The following is a 20,401-nucleotide window of genomic DNA, read 5'->3' on the forward strand; positions in this document are numbered from 1 at the left end:
GATTCGACTCAATGACCTTTTCGGCGAAATGGCATTCAGCGAAATGGTTTTCGTAGAAATGGCACTCGGCGAAATGGCATTCGTCGAAATGACGTAAACTTTTTGCCTATAAACATTCGCATTCGGTGAAAGGACCCTTTCGGCGAAATGGCCTTCGGTGAAATGACCCTGATTCCAATCAATGGATTATGAGATCTCAGTAGGATGTTGCAATTCATGACTGTTTTGTCCACATGCAACCTAAAGAGAAACTTGCTATCCATGGTCAGTCCTAGATAAATTGCCACATTCGGCGAATTTATTTTATCAAGAACTGGATAAAAAAGATCGAGAAATAAAAAATCTTTTTAAAACCACAACAACAAGAATAATAATTAGATATGAGAAATGAAACAAACAAAGTAAACAGCAAAATAGTGTTAAATGAAAATAAAATGAGGAACAAAACTAACAAAAATGAATTGAAAACTCCAAACTATAAAAATTGTTTTCGTAATACGACACAAAAAAATAACCCAATTTCAGGACGGCAAATATTACTTTAGCTTGGAGTAAAGTAATGTAAAATATGGAATTCAAATTTTCAAACTTAGGATTAGACAAGAGAAATTAGTGCAGTGCGAAATGTAAAAACAGATAAGGAATTTGCACAACAGAAAATAACGAAAAGATAGAATATAATAAACATAAGATACGAGAATCGAAAAAAAAACTAAAATACAGAAGCAATCGGACGAAACTGAAATCAAATGACAAAGTAATGAATTTTAAAAATATGATTGTAAAAGAATCACAAGGTGAAAAAGAACAAAAAATAAAAACAAACAAAAACCACAATATGAAAACGATATTATAATGGGAAAACGAAGTAAGGGTCGACTGTAAACTATACAAATTTGAAATTGAAATGGCAACAATAAAAAATAGGATCCTATAAATCGATTTCTTAGAACTAAAAATAGTGAAAAACTTCAAATGAAAAAAAAACAAGAATAAAAACCAAAAAGCATAGTATCAAAAATTAAAAGTTCATGGTCATTCGGAGGGTTTTGGTACCTCGTGGGTAGAACTTGTTAGTTTGTAGATATATAAACTTAATTCGGCACCAACGGTCTTCCGTTTCCTGTCCCGGAAGTACTGAAAGTAGTGACACAGCGTGCTTTGTTCAATTTCATACACGTTATAAAGAAAACGAAAATCAACATCGAAGCTTGGGTTTGAAAACACAACCGAGTTCCTCAGCACCGCAAACACACGACCAGAAGTTTTCAATCGAAACCAGAATCACGGTGCGGCTACGAATGTCTGCTACTGGTGTGTGATTTTAGTTAAACACGGTGCTGCGGTTGAGAAAAATCTTAGCTTTTTCACGACAAGTGCGACCGAAAGGATAAAAGAATGTCGATGAATTGATACTTGCACCGAGTTTCATAAAACGTTCGAATCAGTTCGTTGAATACGCAAAATGTCTGTTTGTATGTAACATTTTTGTACACTTACTTTTCTCGTAGATGGCTAAAACTAGAAAAACATCTTTTATTAGAATCAAATAAAAGGTTTAAAGATGCCATAGAAAAGTTCAGAATTTCAAATTTATCCGACTTCCGATTCCGGAATAAAAATCTGAATTTCTGATTACTTGCTAAGATAAAGCGTGACCGATTTTCACAAATTTATGTTTTATGGTCCCATACAAAACCTTAGAATTTCATCCGGATACGATTTTCGGTACCGGAGGTACAGGGTAAAGAGTGTTAAAAATGTATAGCGCAGAAGATCAAATTACTAAATTTCATTTGTATATATATGCGATTTACAGGTTTTATACTAAAACGTCGAAAGACAAAAGGTCGAATGACAAAAAGTCGAATGACAAAACGTCACAAAACGTCGAATGTATCAAAAGGTCGACTGCGACAGAAGGTCGAATATAACAAAACGTGCTTAATTCCCTTAGCAGTGAGATGATACCTTTTTTTTATAAATCTACATGTGTTTTTTGCATGAATATTCTTCGGTGTTTTAGTTCTCATGACATTATTTCAATGACCGTCGTTTTAAGCGGAAGTTTGAGATTTTAATCACTCATTACCCTGTAATGTCGAAACTGCAAATCGAATCAAATTTGAATCTAAACGTGTGACAATCGATTGAACATTCCATGAGATGTCGAAGTAATTTCCACTTTAGAGCTTTTCGGTTCTTCCAGAGCCGGTATTCAGAAACCAGGGGTGGAATCATGTAAGGTGATTATCACCAAGTGATTATCACTTTTGAAAATTTGGAATCATGTAAGGTGATAATCACCAAGTTCTGTCACCACTGCTGAGAGGCTAACATCACTATCAAACGTTGGCATTACGTAAGGTGATAGTCACCACGATTTAATCACCTTCATGTCAAAATGGAGGTGATAGCAATTTAGTTATCACTTTCAGTAGTGATTTGATTTTTTGAGAAGTGGCTTTATAAATTATTGTCCGTTAGGTGAATTTTAAGCCACTGATATAAAAATAACCTACCAATATTGGTCGGAGAGGATAATTTTTTTAAATGAAATTCGTACTGATATTGTGTCAAAATTAAATACCAAAATGAAAAGTAACTTAGTTTATATAGTTTAAAGAGTTCATAGAATGAACGCTAGTATTTATCAATTAAACCAATTTATTTATGTTGTAATTATTATTTGAAGGAATATCATTGGGGTATTCGTAGAGTCGAAGATAAATTGCTTTCTGGAAAAGTGATAAGTTTATGAATGTAGACATCACATGTTGCACATAACGTAACATAAAAAATCTATGCTAACATTTTCAGTAGAATTAGATGGCCGTGACTTAGTGAGCGACATATCAGTCTCGTTCAACTGAACGAGTAAAAAAGATTAAACTGCGTTCTTAATTTTCTTCTTGTGAATTGAACTAAATAAGGCAATATTTTTGGACAATTAGTTGCTGCTAATCATAGTGGATATTCGTAGTACCGGTGGGTAAAATTTCCAAAATGGAGGTAGAATTTGAAAGCTCTGTGAAATGACATAATCGTAAAGTGAATGAAAACTATACAAGAAATTATTTAACGGATCTTTCTCATTCGAGAGGAATTCCATCCGTTGTGAAACATCAAGAAGATCTAACAATTCGTGTCAAAGCTTTCAAATTTATCCCAAAGAATTGACTGTGACATTGATTTCCATTGAAAAATAAAAATCGGCACTAAATTAAACCAACAAGTGAATTTTTTTATTTGTTTATGCGCAGGTAGTTTTTTTCAGCGTTACTCTTCGATCCATACAAATCATCATTTATAAACATGACTCGAATTAATGAAAAGGATTGAAAACTATAGGAATAAAAATTTAGATTTTAAAATATTATATGGGTATACGCCACTTTCATATGTTACTCCTCTAAATATCAACGGTATACGCCACATTCATATTTTACTCCTGAAAAATTGACGTTTCTTGACAGGTGATATATGGGTGAAGTTAGCTCAATCACCGGTGATGGTGATAGTAAAAGTGATCACCTTCGGTGATTCCAAACATTCTGGTGATCACCTCTTTATCACCAGGAGGTGATAGTCACTTATCACCTTACATGATTCCACCCCAGCATAACCCAAATCGATTCGTATGGCCATAAATTAATATGACACAGTTTAAAGCTTTTCGGGATTGTCATCTTCTATTTCGGTTTGAATTTTAAAAGTTCATCATCCTGTAATTCCAGAATCGGTAGTCAGAATTGGATAAAATAATTAATTTTGTATGGGACTTTATTTTAATTCGATTTTTTGTTTCTGAAATTTGATTTGCCTTTTTTTTGAGACAAACGATTGAGCTTTGAAAAACGATTCGATACCGGAATTCGAAAATCGGTGTAGCCGAAGTCAGTTAAATTCACCTGAGGAGCTGTACAGTTTACATTTGATTCAAAATGTTTGAAAATCAGTGTAGACATCTTTAAGAAATTTTAGTGCGAATTAAATTTTTGGGTACCTTCCGAATCGAAAACTGAATACCGCTAAAACGGAAATAAGTTTATCGACTATCCAAATCTGCAAATCCGATAAACCTGAATAATTTATGTGAAATGGACATTTTTAAACTAATGATCCTGTATCTTCTAAAGTCGGATATGACTAAAAAGTAAGATGTTTTATAGGATTTTAAGAAGTAAAAGTCTGACTTTTTAATTTGAAGAAATAGGTTTTTGGAATCTTCAACAATGTTTTAGATAAATTCAAATCCAATAACGTTGCCGAGGATATAAACTCTCTATAAATGAGGCATAATAGATCATGTTTCCATAAAACCCAAATTTAGAAAAAAAAAAAAAAGATATTAATTTGCTCTGACATCACTGCAAAATTTCACTGGGGTCGCGCGTATTGCAGTAGCATCAATTAGTGCGACGTGAACGGCATACTTTCGAATATCCATATCAGCACGCGACCCATGTTGGAACGGCGAAAAAGCGAAACCGGTGATGCAACTTCGCGACAATGCGTCCGGAGAAAAAAAAGGGTCGTCTGTCAGTCTCTGGGCGTTGAACGTATGTAACGGAAATGCACAGACAAATCCAAAGGGAGTTCAGTCAATATCGATCCATGGAAGATGCCCAAGCGTATATACGCCGGTTGGTTGGTAGACGTATGTTATGCAATAGAATTCCGCCTGATTTCACTCATTCCGAAACGGGCACTCACACATGGTTCATTAGGATTTTAGCTCCACTACGTCATTATTAACTTCTGCGTCAAGGACGCGACCTTGACCTGTACATCCAAAACAGAAATGCAGTTCTCGAACCAATGTGAAATAAATCATTACTAATTTAACCAAGCTGATAGCTATGGTACTGCATCGAATCAGGATGGAAAAACATTAAATGTTTGTATGGCTTCACGGTATTCTGGTTGAATATTTTATAAAGGCTAGATTGAAAACAAATGGTAGAACGATTATTTGCAGCAGTTTTGGAAATGTTTCCAATTACAGGACCATATTTTTCAGAATAATTTTTCTAGCTTATAATTCATAACCATATTAGGTGATTGGCATTAGTTGATTCATCTTATCAGTATTCGTCGACTCCTAAATTGCAGCCAATGTGTCAGCCTGATTGGTGACTCATAAAGTAAAATGTTTTTTCGCATAAGATATGAAATTTGTACAAAATAATAATACACATGTAGCCTATTTTAAACTGTACTGGCATTTATGATTCACTCGATTCGGCAGCCGTGTGAAGCAAGGTGTCACCGATTGTACAATTCACTGATAACGCTGTCTGTTTTTTGCCTGATTCAAACAAAAGTGTTAGTCAAGTTTACATCTACGAGACTTGTGCAAAAACGAACGGTAAAATGGTGACGTATTATATATAAAGCAAAGCAAAGTCAGGGTACTACATTCCGATGCGGAACTTGACCTTCTGTTCAGGCGGCCGGTGCTACGATCCTACGGACACTAAGAATCGATCCAAGTTAGGACTCGAACATGCGACATTTGGCTTAATGTTTTCTTAAAGTCTCCCTATAAATACAAATCATGCTATCCCGATTAGCCGACCATAACTCTGCCCATACTTGCATATCAGTCCCATATGGAAAATCGACATGTCGAGAAAAAGACAATTAAAATTTTATTTTCAATTTTTTTGATTTATTGTGCTACCTAATGCTAAATCATGGTATTATTACAAGAAATATCGATAATACACCTTTGCTATTCCAATATTGCAACAAATGAATTTATTGAAATTTGCACTGAATGGGACTGATATGCGGGTACTTTGCATATGGGACAGACATTAGTTGATATTTTTTTCACATTTTACTGAACAAACCCTCAACTTTTATTGAAATTTCTGAGAGTATATTGAGGATGGATTGCATTCCTCAAGCTAACTCAATATTAGCGAAAATCGATATGGGACTGATATGCGAGTATGGGCAGAACTGAACTCAATCAAAACTGTATCCCTCTTTGACACTTGTTAGACATGTGTATTAGTTTCGCTACCAAAGAAACTCAGATCAAATTTTATTATGAATTGCTTTCTGTTACTTTTTGATCGGGATGTAACGTTCATGTAATTAATGACATTCAATATATTCCAAAGATTTGTACCCGACCGAAATGTATCCTTGTGTCCAACAATATTTTCACGGTTAGCACTACATCGTTCTGAATTCTTGCCAGAAATATTCTCAAACCATTCATTGGTAGTCCTTTGACCTACTTATGGCGGCCAACTAACACCACTTTCTTTCTCCGCCATGTGCTGCTACAGTCGTTCAATATCAGTTTACTTAGATACGAACGAACAAATTTTTGTTCCGTTTCGGCAAGGTTTTCTCGGTGAGGAAAAAGAATCTGTAGCACGGCACCCAACATATGCGAAAATAATGAGCCACGTTTAATTTCCTTGAACGTAGTAACATACAACAGGTGACCCAAATAGATAATGTTATGTTTGGGGTTTAAGGTTGCGGTAGTCGTCCATTTCATGCAAAGATGGAATAATGCATGAGTTCAATGGAATTATGTGGATCGAAAGTATATGTAATCTTTCATATCATTTTCCGCTTGATTAGCCGACGTTTTGCCGATGCACTGTAGTTAAACATAGACTTATTAGAAAATGTTAATACGCTTAGCAGAGGTAGGTGAGACTGAATATTTCTTTTTTACAGTTGGAGAAATTGTACTATTTAGAAGCTGACTTTTGTTGCTTTAGTGATATCATTTAAAATTTTAAAAATCTTTGCCTAATAAGAAAGCCGCTATAAGCCAATCCCGAAATGTGTAGCAAGTCATCAGATTTCAAATACTCCGGTTTATCTGGAACTTTGCATACGTTTTCGATAAGACAAACCATTCATTTTTTGGGGAGACCAATCCGATTCAAGACAAACCATTAAAATGGGTGAATGATTTTTTGTACGTACCAATTTCATACCACTGTAGTTCGCAAACTGTTAATTGTACTGATATTTTGTCGAAGAAAACGTTTTAGAACATCGATTGAGAACACTGAAAACCTATTCATACTGAGAAAAAGTTCTTTTGAATCGAGGCCCAGAGGGCCGGGTGTCATATACCATTCGCGAAATGTCTATGCATGCATGCATGTGTGTGTGTGTGTGTGTGTGTGTGTGTGTGTGTGTGTGTGTGTGTGTGTGTGTGTGTGTGTGTGTGTGTGTGTGTGTGTGTGTGTGTGTGTGTGTGTGTGTGTGTGTGTGTTGTGTGTGTGTGTGTTTGTGTGTGCGTGTGTGTGTGTGTGTGTGTGTGTGTGTGTGTGTGTGTACACTCACTTTTATCCGGGCGTTTTGGCAACTAGTTTGTTCTTATAGAAGAACATGTAAAAATGAGCTAATTGCTCAAACAGCAATTCCAAGAGAAACTGATATACGATCTCTTCTAGTTCGCAAGTGTTGCAAATGATGACCGCTCAAACTCACCTCCGGTATACCGGTCCCGGAATACGGTTCCGGAAGTACCGGAAATAATGTTCAAAAACCCCAAAGCGGAACTGACTCACTTTTTTCTGAGTGTGGAAACCCTGAATTTTATTTGACTTCCGATTTCGGTACCCAGGAATATTGTGATTGAGTTTTAAGATATTTTTATGAGAATACGAGGTCTGTTCAAAAAGTACCCGGAATTCTCATTTTTCTAAAAATATATTAATTTATTCGTCTACATCTATATGGTCCCCTTCAAAGTAATCCCCCCTAGATATAATACACTTATGCCAGCGTTTTTTCCAGTCTTCGAAACACCCCTGATAGTCACTTTTTGTAATGCTCTGTAGCACTCTCAGCGATTCTGCCTTTATCTCTTCAATCGATGAAAAACGCTGTCCTTTCATGGGTCTCTTCAACTTTGGGAACAGGAAAAAATCACACGGAGCGATATCTGGTGAATAAGGAGGTTGGGGCATGATTAAAGTCTTGTTTTTTTTTATCAAAATTCAGCAGTTTTGGAACGAATTTTGCTGCCACTCGTTTCATGCCCAAAACATTTGAAAAAATATGATGGCATGAGCCAACTGATATGCCAACTTCATCAGCAACTTCTCTAATAGTGATTCGGCGATCATCCATAATCATTTTTTCCACTTTTCCCACATTTTCATCGATTATTGACGTGCTGGGTCGACCGGAGCGTTCGTCGTCTTCAACGTCTTCGCGGCCATCTTGGAAACGCTTATATCACTCGTAAACACTTGTTTTTTTCATAGCAGACTCACCGTAGGCTCTCTGTAACATTTCGCACACTTGGTTACACTTTATTTCATTTTTCACTCAAAACGGCACAAATCTCCAAATATCAAGGGGAACGTGCCATTTGAGCCAATTTGTTCTGAACATAAAATTTGTCTGCATCAAATAAAGCTTTTTTCGTGACTGTACTAGGAAGCAGAAGCAGATAAAATTTCGAATGAATGGAAATCAGTTTACTTTCACAAAAATTCACAGTCTTCATTTTTCTAGCGACAGCACCCATGTTTTTATACACTAATCGCATCTAAACTAAATTATCTAGACATTGTCAGGATGGATTTTTGATGTAAGTTTTCAAGTCGAGATATGCCACGAACAATAATAAGTTGTTGCCTTTCTCATATAGAAAGGTTATGCAATCACTTGAAAAACCGACTAGTGAAAATTGTATCATATACCATTCGACTCAGTTCATCGAGCTGAGCAATGTCTGTGTGTGTGTGTGTGTATATGTATGTGTGTATGTGTGTGTGTATGTGTGTGTGTGTAAGTGTGTGTGTGTGTGTGTGTGTATGTGTCAAATAATCTCACTAGGTTTTCTCGGAGATGGCTGAACCGATTTTGACAAACTTAGATTCAAATGAAAGGTCTCGTGGTCCAATACGGAATTCCTGAATTTCATCCGGATCCGACTTCCGGTTCCGGAATTATAGGGTAAAGTGTGTTCAATATTGTACACCGTCACTTAAACCGGCGAAACAAAATACGTAAAAAAATTTCTGAACTGGTCTCAAAACTACACAAATCGATAGTCATTATCAGTAGGCAACTAATTAAACCGATTCCGACTATCCTGGTTCCCGGTATCCGGTTCCGGAAGTACCGGAAATAGTGGTAATATATACCAAAATGGATCTCACTCACTTTTCTCAGCGATGGTTTGACCGATTTCCACAAACTTAGATTCAAATGAAAGGTCTCGTGGTCCAATACGGAATTCCTGAATTTCATCCGGATCCGACTTCCAGTTCCGGAGTTATAGGGTAAAGTGTGTTCAATATCGTACACCGTCACTTAAACTGGCGGAACAAAAACCGTAAAAAATGTAAATTAACTGGACTCTAAACCGTTATTCCCAATCTTAGGGTCAATTGAAAGGTCTTATGGTCCTACCAAAAATTATTGCATATTTTCGGATGCAACAAACATTTAAATCGTGATTTAGAGTGCGTACTAGTAGAGTTTGTATGTCATGTTAGTTGGTGGCCGTACGAACCGACTTTGATTATACCGGTTCTCGGGATCCGGTGCCGGAAGTGCATATAATAATGAACCCACTTCGTTTTCTTAAGTATGACTTACGCAATCAAAGCACTGTTTTATTCTGTATGTTGTACTAGTTAATGCACAAACAATCTCTTGATTTCTTTCAAAAATCGAAGAAAAAATTTTTGAATAGAATACAACAATATTATACATGAGAAAGGCATCATTACACCACTAGGTGGATTAAAACAGGTTTTTTTTATTTGTCACCGTTTTTGAAAAAAAATATTAATTCGAAGCTTTTTGGAACACTCTAAAACACACTGGCCTTAGACCTTAAGATAGTTTTTAAGATTTTTTATTTTAAGCTTAAGGTTAAAACATTTGAATGACTGTTTTTTATCAGGAACTTAAAGCTGATAAAACACCGTAAAATTATTCCAGCTTTGAGTTCTTCACTTTTTAATTTACACTAATCAAACGAAATAAAATTATTTTGACAAAAATTGAAGAGACGCTTTGTTTCATTTTTTTCGGTAGGATTTAATATTCATGAAAAAGCACATGACTTTTTTTCAGAGTGTACTTTTTTTTAAGAGTGCCTAATATATGTCGATCGATGGTACCGAAAACAGTGGCGGAATATTTTGAAACGAAGCTACAACGGTTTGAAGAAAAAGGTCGCAATTCGATATTTTTGCCTTTCTCTATAGAAAGGTAATAGATAGAAAAACCGACCGATGCTTCGGAGACCCCTAATGTTGAGTCGCGCGCGAATAATACCTATACTGAAATTTTTACTAACAAATATCCTTCTCCCGTGACACTTGTGGAGTGCGCAGTAGTATATACGGCCTCTAGTAACAACAAGTGTTGGACTAACATCCCTTCCCATTCCTTAGACGATCTACGTTCGGGCCTGGCCGGCGCCGGTACTGATCAATGAATTCTGGGATTATCAGAAGATGTACATTGAAGGATGATTTACCAGTCCCAGGTCGGATCATCTAGAAACTCCCTGTACAATTTCAGCTAATCCCGATCAGTAACGGAGTAGCAACCAGGGGTGGTCGCTCAAGCTCAAGCTCAAGCTCAAGCTACAAACTAACAAGTTCTACGAATTAGAAAAATTTATCAGTCACTTTTTTTTTGGGATTTGTGCCTGTTTTTGACCATCGTTTGTGAAAAAATATTCATGAAATTGAAAATTTTATCGCGCTTTATTTCCAGAACCGGAAGCCAGATCCGGTTTAAATGTTCTTGAAATTTTTAAAAATCTTTAAAACCTTACATTTGTTTCTTAGTTTGTGAAAAACGGTTAGGCCGTTTTTCTGAGAAAAATAAAGGAGCACTTTTTTTACGTTAATTTTCACATATTACCCTGAAACTCCGGAACCGAAAGTCGGATCCAAATGAAATTCAATAGCAGAGTCTGAGACCATAAGACCATTCATTTGTGAATTCGGTTCAACCGAGAAAAATGAGTGCATATTTTTATTACATACACACACATAAATGTGCTCAGTTCGTCGAGCTGAATCGAATGATATATGACATTCTGCCCTCCGGGCTTCGGTTGAAAAATCAGTTTTCACAGTGATTGCAAAGCCTTTCTTTATGAGAAAGGCATAAACGTGCAAAACAAGGTTAGGGGCAATTCATTCTTTGCCCCAGGCGCTCTTTATCCTAGGTACACCACTGCCACCATTATAACGATCGTGGCATGCGGATACATTGAGCAAACTTTTCAAGCATTGATAAAACATGTTAACTAGTTATAAATAGGGAATCAAGCTCAGAGGACAGGACAGTTGTCACTGAGTAATTATGTACTGTTGCAGCCCTTATGCACATTATCATGTTTCTGCTAATTCTATCCTCATCCGAATCGAAATTCTAATTGTTCCGGTGAACGCTAGGAAGCGGTTCCCTATTGATAAGTAATAAATGAATAACAGGATTACTTGGTTTAAACAATAGGCTTTCTTTCACGATTCATTGATAACCTGACATAAAATCAATCGAAAATTGCAGGTAGCTGGTGAATTAGCTAGCGGCACGAACCCACGACACCAATAGGAGCCGGGGTTCAGTGCGAGAAAAAATGGAAAGAAATCGAAAGACAAAACGAATAATGCATACACCTTCCAAAGCACTGACTTCGAAATAAGCCTTGGAAATAGGTCATTCTGTCTTAGAGACTTGTTTCCGCTTCGTGGCCCGGCCGACCGACCGACCGATGTGCCGCACGGTGGTAATCCAGTATACAGTAGGTCGTCTCACCTTACCGTTTCGCTTGGTGGCAAACGACGAGCAACAGCGCGCCCATCATAACAGATTCTACGTCGGAGTTGATAATGGCAACTAACTTGCGGAAATTATCATCACACGTGGTTGTTCGTGGCCCGAATTACTTTTCAGTTTTCAATCTGTATGTACGTTACCGAACTGGTGAGAAATTGGGATATCAATAGTGGGAACCGTACGCGGTGTGCTGAAATGTGAAAATCAGATGCGGTTTTCCGCATTATGATCTTGATCATGAAACACCACCCACAGATTTTTACTGCGCACGTGATGCATGCGTACGTTGTGATGCGTAATGCTAATACTAATACTGTTCATTGGTCAACGTGATTACGATGGTGAAGGAATGGTATTTGTTTGAGGGGAAACCCTTCGGATGATTAGACCATTTTTCCACACATTCATTCGATTAAAAGTACATACACCATCATGGATTCCACCACCGTATTATCACGAACGTGACTTCGTGGTTTCTTTTATATTGGTTACTAAGATAAGAGAGCGCAAGCAGCACAGATGCGATGTACCAACATAGGAGCGGAATGCTGCTGGCATTCGTAGCAATCCAATACATTCACCGTTCGGTACGATCTACTGAGAAGATCCATACAACGATCGCTTTGTTTCCCTTTCGATCTATCTCGAATGTAGGTACAAACCATGAACCCCGCACAATAAGTGGTATAAGACACTGCACTGCGCAATGGGGCAGATCAGAAAGAGAAAGGGACGGTGTGTTGTATTTATTGGTCAATTTGATTCTACGTTCATGTTTTGTTTGCTTTCGGATTGTAGATTCACCTTCGATAAAGTGCATCCGTGTGGCGATTTTCCACGAAAAATGGGATGATTTTTCGCCTTAGCTTATATTTTTTTAAGTAATTCACCGGAAAAGTGTGCAAAATTTATATAGTTGTTTTGCATGGAAAATGAAATTTTCCGTTGAAAATGTCGCCCATGCTTACTAGATCATCGATAGGTGCTTGGCGCATAAAGAGTTTGACCACATAATTGGTCGTCGAAGAAAAGAATACTAGATTGTTGAAAAAATCGTTTGATGCACAACGAGTTGTTTTGTGTGGAGATTTTACATGCATGCTTGATCCGTGTGATTCGTCATTTCGAATCACGAGCCTGATAGGGTATCAAAATCATTGCTTGCTAAATGACTCAATGGTGCAATGCATATGACTGTTCTAGTAATGCCGATATACTATTCAAGCCATACCGCAAGCAGGATTTCGTTTACCAGTACTAGATGCAATGTGTGCCATGTGCAATCAGTTAGATGAATAATATTGGTTATCGTGGGCGAGAGTTGAACAAATGAAATTATTGAACGATTCAATGATACGATTCTGCTGTTGAAACAATCAGGACAAACAAATAAAAAAAGAAACGTTCCTAGCATTTAGTTTAAAAAATCGTTTAGATAGGCGATGATGATTAGCGTAATAGATAATAGATTGATATTGGTATTTTATGTAACTTATTTTTGTGAAGTATTTTCAAATCAAATAAACATTATAACGGAGTCAAAGCAATCAAAAGATTCACAGTATATGAAGCTAACCACTTTCTTGCAGTTTTAAGGTAGACGAAGAATTCCTGGCAACTTGAAGATACAGAACAAGTTATAAGCTAACTTTCTTGCTGCGCTGAGCTAAAGTTGCATTGGGTGTATTTTCAACTGTGGATAATTACTTGAAAGCGGGCGGTTTACGATATTACAAATATTATTCATTAACCGTGAAAGTAGCTTAAGACAAATCAGATGATTTTGTAGTTAGTTAATAACATGAAATGTATCATTTGGATATTCTGTTATCTATTGACACAAAAGATGAGGAGGTTTTACGCCTACTGGAGACATAGTGATAGATTGAAAAATCTTATCTCCAATGGGTTTTTTCTTGCTCTTGAAATAAATACACTAAATAGAAAACATGCTGTACCTTAAAATTGTTAGTTGTGAGATCTACTGTCCCTGTTTACGGCATTGGCTCAACAGAAAAGACGACAACTGGTATATTCACTCCACATATTCGCTTCGCCATAACAGAAGTATTGCACATTTTTTATATTTTTTTCTGATATTGATTCTCAGAAGCTAACTTATAGCCATTCCTTAATTGTAGACGAAGTACTCAGCAAAATGATGCGGTGACTCAACTAATGATATGACTATTGCTATTATTATTTGACGAATTCAGTGTTCATGTACAAGTTAATGGGCACTACATGGATAAAATGATCGTTTTAACTGTTGCATGTAAAAGAATTTTATCTCTAAATTTTTATTCGACAATTGATCCTGTGATTGCAATGCTACAAACATTTATCGAACATGACAATGTAGAATCACCAGACGAGCGGTGAAGCATGTTTTAGACAACCGATCGTAAAAATCAAGATATCCTTCCGGTAATCCTCAAGGATTTAACAATGAGTTTTAAACGTGTTCAGTCCATAATTGAACCTGCACAAGTAATAACGAACAAATCATGAGACCTCTGAAAATTTACGGAATCAATTTAAAATAGGATATTTTTTGTAAGTAGTCACAGTGGCAGCAGTCCCTTGCTTCAGTTCTACACTGGACCCTTGGTAAGATTTGCTTCTATTTTAAATCAACACACAGCCTTTCATAAAGACTGTCCCAGAAAGTATGGACGCAACCAAACACCTCTGCCATTTCGCAATGGTTCAGAATCTGTCAATTTTTATGGCTGCGTCCTGTTGTTTACACTCTTCTCTAACCACTTGTGCAGTTGTTTATTCGTTTTCATTAGTTTGTTTCGAAATGCGTAGACTTTCAGCAGAACAACGTCGAAAAATTGTGTACAAATGGTGCACAGAACGCGGACTGTCACTGAGAAAGATAGCAAAAATAGAAGGAGTAAGTGAAAAAGCCGTACGAAATTAAATCAGGAATTTCGGTGAGGATAACAAATTTGTGGATAAACCGAAAACGGGTCGAAAAAAGGTCCTGCTAATTCTCAGTTGGATAAACGTATACTGAAGGCGTTCGAGCAAAAGAAGTTCGAGATGTGGCCAAAAAAGTGGGCACTTCGAAGTCAAATGTTCTTCGTGCTAAAGAACGTTTTAATTATTTCGAATCTATAAGAAGCAGAAATAACCAAAACGTAGTCCGAAACAAGAAGCATCGATCAGGCCGAGGGTTCGAAAGCTGTACTATACGATTCTTGCTGGAAATTTGAACTGCATAATCATGGACGACGAAACCTACGTGAAACTCGATTACAAATCTTGCCGGGACCACAATCGATTGAAGTCGAAAAATTTAGTAAGAAAGCTATGGTCTGGCAAGCAATTTGTAGCTGCGGTAAGATTTCGAAACCCTTCATCGCCACTGCTTCAATGAACAGCGAAATATACTTCAAGGAATGTTTACAAAAACGACTTCTACAGTGTGCCTTAATATTATATTATTGAATAAAAAAAAAAAAAAAAACGACTTCTACACATGATTCGAAGCCACGAAGGATCCTGTTGTTTTCTGGCCAGATCTTGCTTCTTTCGTCGTGTCACTTTCGTCCCAAAAGACATAAATCCACCAAATTGCCACAGCTTCGACCAATTGAGGAATTTTGGGCATTAAAAGGCATATCTTAGGAAACATGTCTCGGCAGCCGAAACCATTCAACAGTTCGAAAAAGATTGTAAAACCTATTTTAATCCACCTAGTGGTGTAATGATGCCTTTCTCATATTACTCATTACATCATAAATATAACCGTGAAATTCGCAAAAACAACTGTTTATTGAATAGAAATAGGAAAGTTTGTTCGAACCTAATCTAACAAACTCTATAAAATCTGTTTACCCTGTAGTTCTGGAACCGAAAGTAGAATCCACAACAAATTAAGGAATTCTGTATGAAACTGTAAGACTTTTCTTTTGAACCTATAAGTTTGTGAAAATCGATTTGGCCATCTCCAAGATAAGTAAGTGAGATCCTTTTTGCAGTTTTTGATCACTATTTCCAATTCTTCCGAGACCGGATTCAGATAAACGGAATAGCCAAAGTTGGTTCGTTTACTACCAACAAATATGATCTACAAATTGGAACAGTTTTGAACGTAGTTAAACCTATACTTACTATCTCATACTCTATTTCGATTAAACCAATTAAACGAAATTTAACAAACGAAACGAACCTGCGTTTTTGTTACTTCTGCATATGTAAGTCAAGCTAAACAGCATAAAACATGTAACAGGATTATTATTTATTATTATTATTATTATTATTATTATTATTATTATTATTATTATTATTATTATTATTATTATTATAACTATAACTATTATTATTATTTTATTATTATTGACATCACTACACAACGTGTACGAAATAGAACAAAGCACGCCTTATTCGTTTTGTGTTTTCTTCTTCTTTCAGTGTTGTACATATTGTCACTCTATATGGCGATTTGAAAACTTTGACACTCATCGCCCTGCAACTGCGGAACCGGAAGTCGGATCCGGATGAAATTTCACAGTAGGTTTAAAAACAGTATGAACTTTAATTCAAATCAAGATTTGTCAAAATCGGTTCAAGCATCGCAAAGAAATCGAAGTGAATTTAGTTTAAGGAGTTTTTCTTCTTCACTTTCGGTGCTCTCGGAACAGGAAAACAGGGTACCAGTAGTGCCGAATTAAGTTTTCATGCCCACAAACTAACAAACTCTGCAAACTAGAAGAATTTATCAGGCAGTTTTAAGGGATTTGTACCTGTTTTTAACCATCGTTCGTGAAAAAATACTTATAAAATTGGTAATTTCTCACTTATCACGCTTTAATTCCGAAACCGGAAGTCGGATCCTGATAAAATGTTCCACAAATTTTTAGGATATTATAAGACCTTTCATTTGAATTTTAGTTTGCAAAAATCGGTTGAGTTGTTCCAGAGATAATTGAGTGTAAACTTTTTCTCAAATTTTCACATATTACCATATAACTCCGGAACCGGAAGTCATATTCAAATGAAATTCAATAGCAAGTTATGGGACCATAATACCTTTTATTTGAATCTTAGTTTGTGAAAATCGGTTCAGCCATCTCTGAAAAAAGTGAGTGCATATTTTTTTCACTTTTTTGGTACATATCATCCTATATCTCCGGAACCGGAAGTCGGATCGGAATGAAATTCAATAGCAGGCTATGGGACTATGAGACCTTTCATTTGAATCTTTGTTTGTGAAAATCGGTTTGGCCATCTCTGAGAAAAGTGAGTCAATATTTTTGTTACATACAAACACACACACGGACACATACACACACACAGACATTTGCTCAGTTCGTCGAGCTGAGTCGAATGGTATATAACACTATGGGTCTCCGAGGCTCCACTCGAAAGTCGATTTTCACAGTGATTGCATAGCCTTTCTATATGAGAAAGGCAAAAAGGGTCAAAACTTGTCGCTAGAAGTCTGTACGGAATTTAATGAGGAACGTTCGCAAGAAGGTGCGCCAGCTAGTCAACAATGGCTAAGTAGCAAATGTTGAGAATAACATTCTATTGTTGTAGTCTAAATTTATCAGTATGTCGAATAAAATTTGAATATCTAACACTTGTGAATTATTTACAATGAAATCAAAGTGCGTCCATACTTTCTGGGACAGTCTTTAGGCTATGGTGCCCACTTGGTCATTGTTTTCTTTAAATGCTGATTCAAACAGATTTAAAAAAATTGTTGTTATAAAGTGTTCGAAATTCTGCAATCAGCATGAATATGAACTCGTTTAGTTCTGCTTTTTTTCATTTAGAGTATTACATAGATTAAAGGCAAATTTCACATCGGTGACGTCTCGCGACTAAATTTACCTTGTTTCACAAAAATTTTCAAAATAAATAGTCCGCTGGTGCATTCTCTTATTTTGCCCCGGGCGCCGAATTTCCTCGGTACGCCACTGGTCCCACCAGACCTAACGAAGATAGGTCCTACAATAGTTCTTGAGCATACACAAATCGCAAAATTTCATTTTTGTAAAGTGGACATAATTCTGGTTGTTGTTTGCGATTCCCTGAAAACTCGTGCTCCTAGAAAAATTAATACTAAATTACGCATCGTCTGTTCGGCGCAGTTCGGCCACGATACTTTCCGCCATGTTCACGCTGGGTTAACACAACTGATTGTTTTACGGTGAAACACTGACTAAAAAGCGCAGGTTGTAGATTCAAAACTGTATTTTTGCTATATGTTTTGCATACAAATATTATTTGTTTTAAAAAAACGTGTTCAGATTTTACGTTTTCAAAATCTTAATTTTGTACAAAAAAAATTAAACATGATTAGAAAAATTACAATAAAATAGTTTTTCAAATTAATAATAAAATTGGGATAAGGTGTAAGTTCTTCATGGTCTTCATGCGTTTGTAGACAGAAGTCAGAGTCGCATATATTACTTAAACCCGTAAACAATGATACCGTTATACTGAAAACAATTGATTTATTATTTAGCTCTGCAAGCAAGGTGGATCTATCCAGTCGAAGATGTTGCACCTTCAGAACTTTAGTGGCTTATAATGAGCTAGAACTATGGAAAATTATACACCACACAATTTAAAAAAAATATTATTTATCTCAAAAGTAATTCATATTATCTTTTTCAATTCTGACTCCAGACTGTAAATTTTTTGTTATTTTGATTATATTAAGCATAAGTATATTAGCATGAATAAAACGGTATCATTGCTTTGTCAAAAAATTTAACACTGCATAAATTGTTTCTGTCATGAATTATTAATTAAACTACCAAATTTAAAAAAGTTCAAATTTAACTCCTAACTCGGGACAATCTGTGGTTTTACCACAATAACCTTATCTAAATGAAACGACAAAGTAAGCTTCGCATGCAGGTTACACCTATGTATAGAAAGTTCAGAAGTTCCACGTATTTACCTTCACGTAGAGCTCCGTCGATGACATATTTCTTGTGTTGATGATCCGTTCTTTCTACGCTGCGGGCTTTTTTCCCAGCGCAACAATGATTCAATGATGTTATTGCGCTAATTGGTGAACTTGGCTCAACTAATCCGGTTAATTAGAAGTGGCCTTTCACTGGCACAAAGCACTAATGGCCAAAACAAGAATCCGATCTTTTGCACATTATTTATTTTTTGTTTCTGCAATCACTTTTTCGGTCGATAATCTTTAGCCTTCACCTTGGGCACTTTTCACTTCGCAGAAGCCAATTCGTTACCACCTCTTTCTTCCACGGTAGATTATAGTAAACTTTTCACAATTCCTCCTTTATTTTGCACCTTTTTCAACACAAATTAACATCACCTCCGCACTTGTTAATCTTCTTACAACCTGAACAAATGAAAAAGTATCGCGTAATCAACCGAGCAATTTATTTCACTGCACAAAATGCCACATGTAGCGATCTGCCTTTTCGCTGCTCTTGCTTCTGTGGGAAAACAGCACAAATACCTTTAGTTCGGTCGGACGTCTCAGTATACCCGTCCACGTTCCGTGTCAAATCAACTCCAACTAAGAACAGTTCCACGAGTTCCGTCAGTTCCGTACGTTTGACTTTGGGAACAACTCTCGATGAGTTCCATCACCGCTCGCTCTGGTCAAAGCGCTTAAAGGCGAAGCCCCAAAATCATACGCGGGTCAAGCAACGAACGATGGATGGATGATGTGTGTGAGAGATCACCACATTGAGAGTGAGAACGATACACAACATCGCTGGAGCCTCAGAGCGCCTTCGGTGAGAGTTGAGTGTCCGCATATGACAGTGATGTGGTTTTGTTTTGGTTTTTCTTTTCCACTAAAAAATATAATAGAATCTATACTAACATTTCAAAATGTTGTATGCGATATTGCACCGGCTCGGCTTACACTGAAACATTTAAACTGCTAGGTATATGATAGAATGTTAAAAAATTAAAACTACATTATTACAACTATCGGAATTGTTCTTGTTGTTTTTTCGATGTCTTAAAAGAAACTTTATTCTGGAACTTACACCAGATGGCAAGACGCACAACTGTATGAAGTAAAACCTGTATGAAGTAAAACCTCATAACTTTCATAAAATAAAATGAAAAAAAAAATAAAATTCTCATCGAAAATAGATTTGATTTTTGTAAATAGAATAACTAATAACGTTTTCATTCTCAACGGTGGCAGAAAAGGATGCCTCGATTACACACAAATTAGAGCGAGTATATTAGGCTACACTACACCGATGCAGTGATAAATAAACGGCATAAGTTTATCACAACAAACACGCAATGTTCCATCGGAATTATAAAACTTACACGCAGAGTAAAATATAAACTATGAACAGATCCCGATTCGTTTCAACAATTTTTGGTTTGATTTCCCAAAGATTTTCAAAATTATCATATTTTATTTTATAATACTAGAATAATGATTTGGACTGATTACTACCAATTTACCTGAATCGTTGCTCAATACGTTGAAAATCGTTTCTCAACGTTTGATTGGCACATTGAGGTTGACAAAACTTGTTTTGTACAATGTCGTTCACGCAGCAGTTTGACAGTATTATTTGCATATAATTGATATTGTGCTTATAAATGACTGTAT

General features: G+C 36.3%; 1 protein-coding gene across 3 annotated transcripts in view; it reads right to left on the reverse strand.

Annotated features, from left to right (window-relative positions):
* The window catches only part of LOC131439512 (unconventional myosin-Va), a 35,607-nt gene extending 16,265 nt beyond the window's left edge, over positions 1-19,342 (reverse strand). For all 3 annotated transcript variants that reach the window (XM_058610637.1, XM_058610636.1, XM_058610635.1), the window contains exon 1: positions 18,740-19,342. In XM_058610637.1, coding sequence (XP_058466620.1) covers positions 18,740-18,766 — 27 coding nt within the window. In that variant the 5' untranslated portion in view covers positions 18,767-19,342. The remainder of the gene's footprint in view (positions 1-18,739) is intronic.
* Between the last annotated feature and the right edge of the window lie 1,059 nt (positions 19,343-20,401).

Source organism: Malaya genurostris, chromosome 3 (genome assembly GCF_030247185.1).
Source record: "Malaya genurostris strain Urasoe2022 chromosome 3, Malgen_1.1, whole genome shotgun sequence".
NCBI classification, from domain to species: Eukaryota; Metazoa; Arthropoda; class Insecta; order Diptera; family Culicidae; genus Malaya; species Malaya genurostris.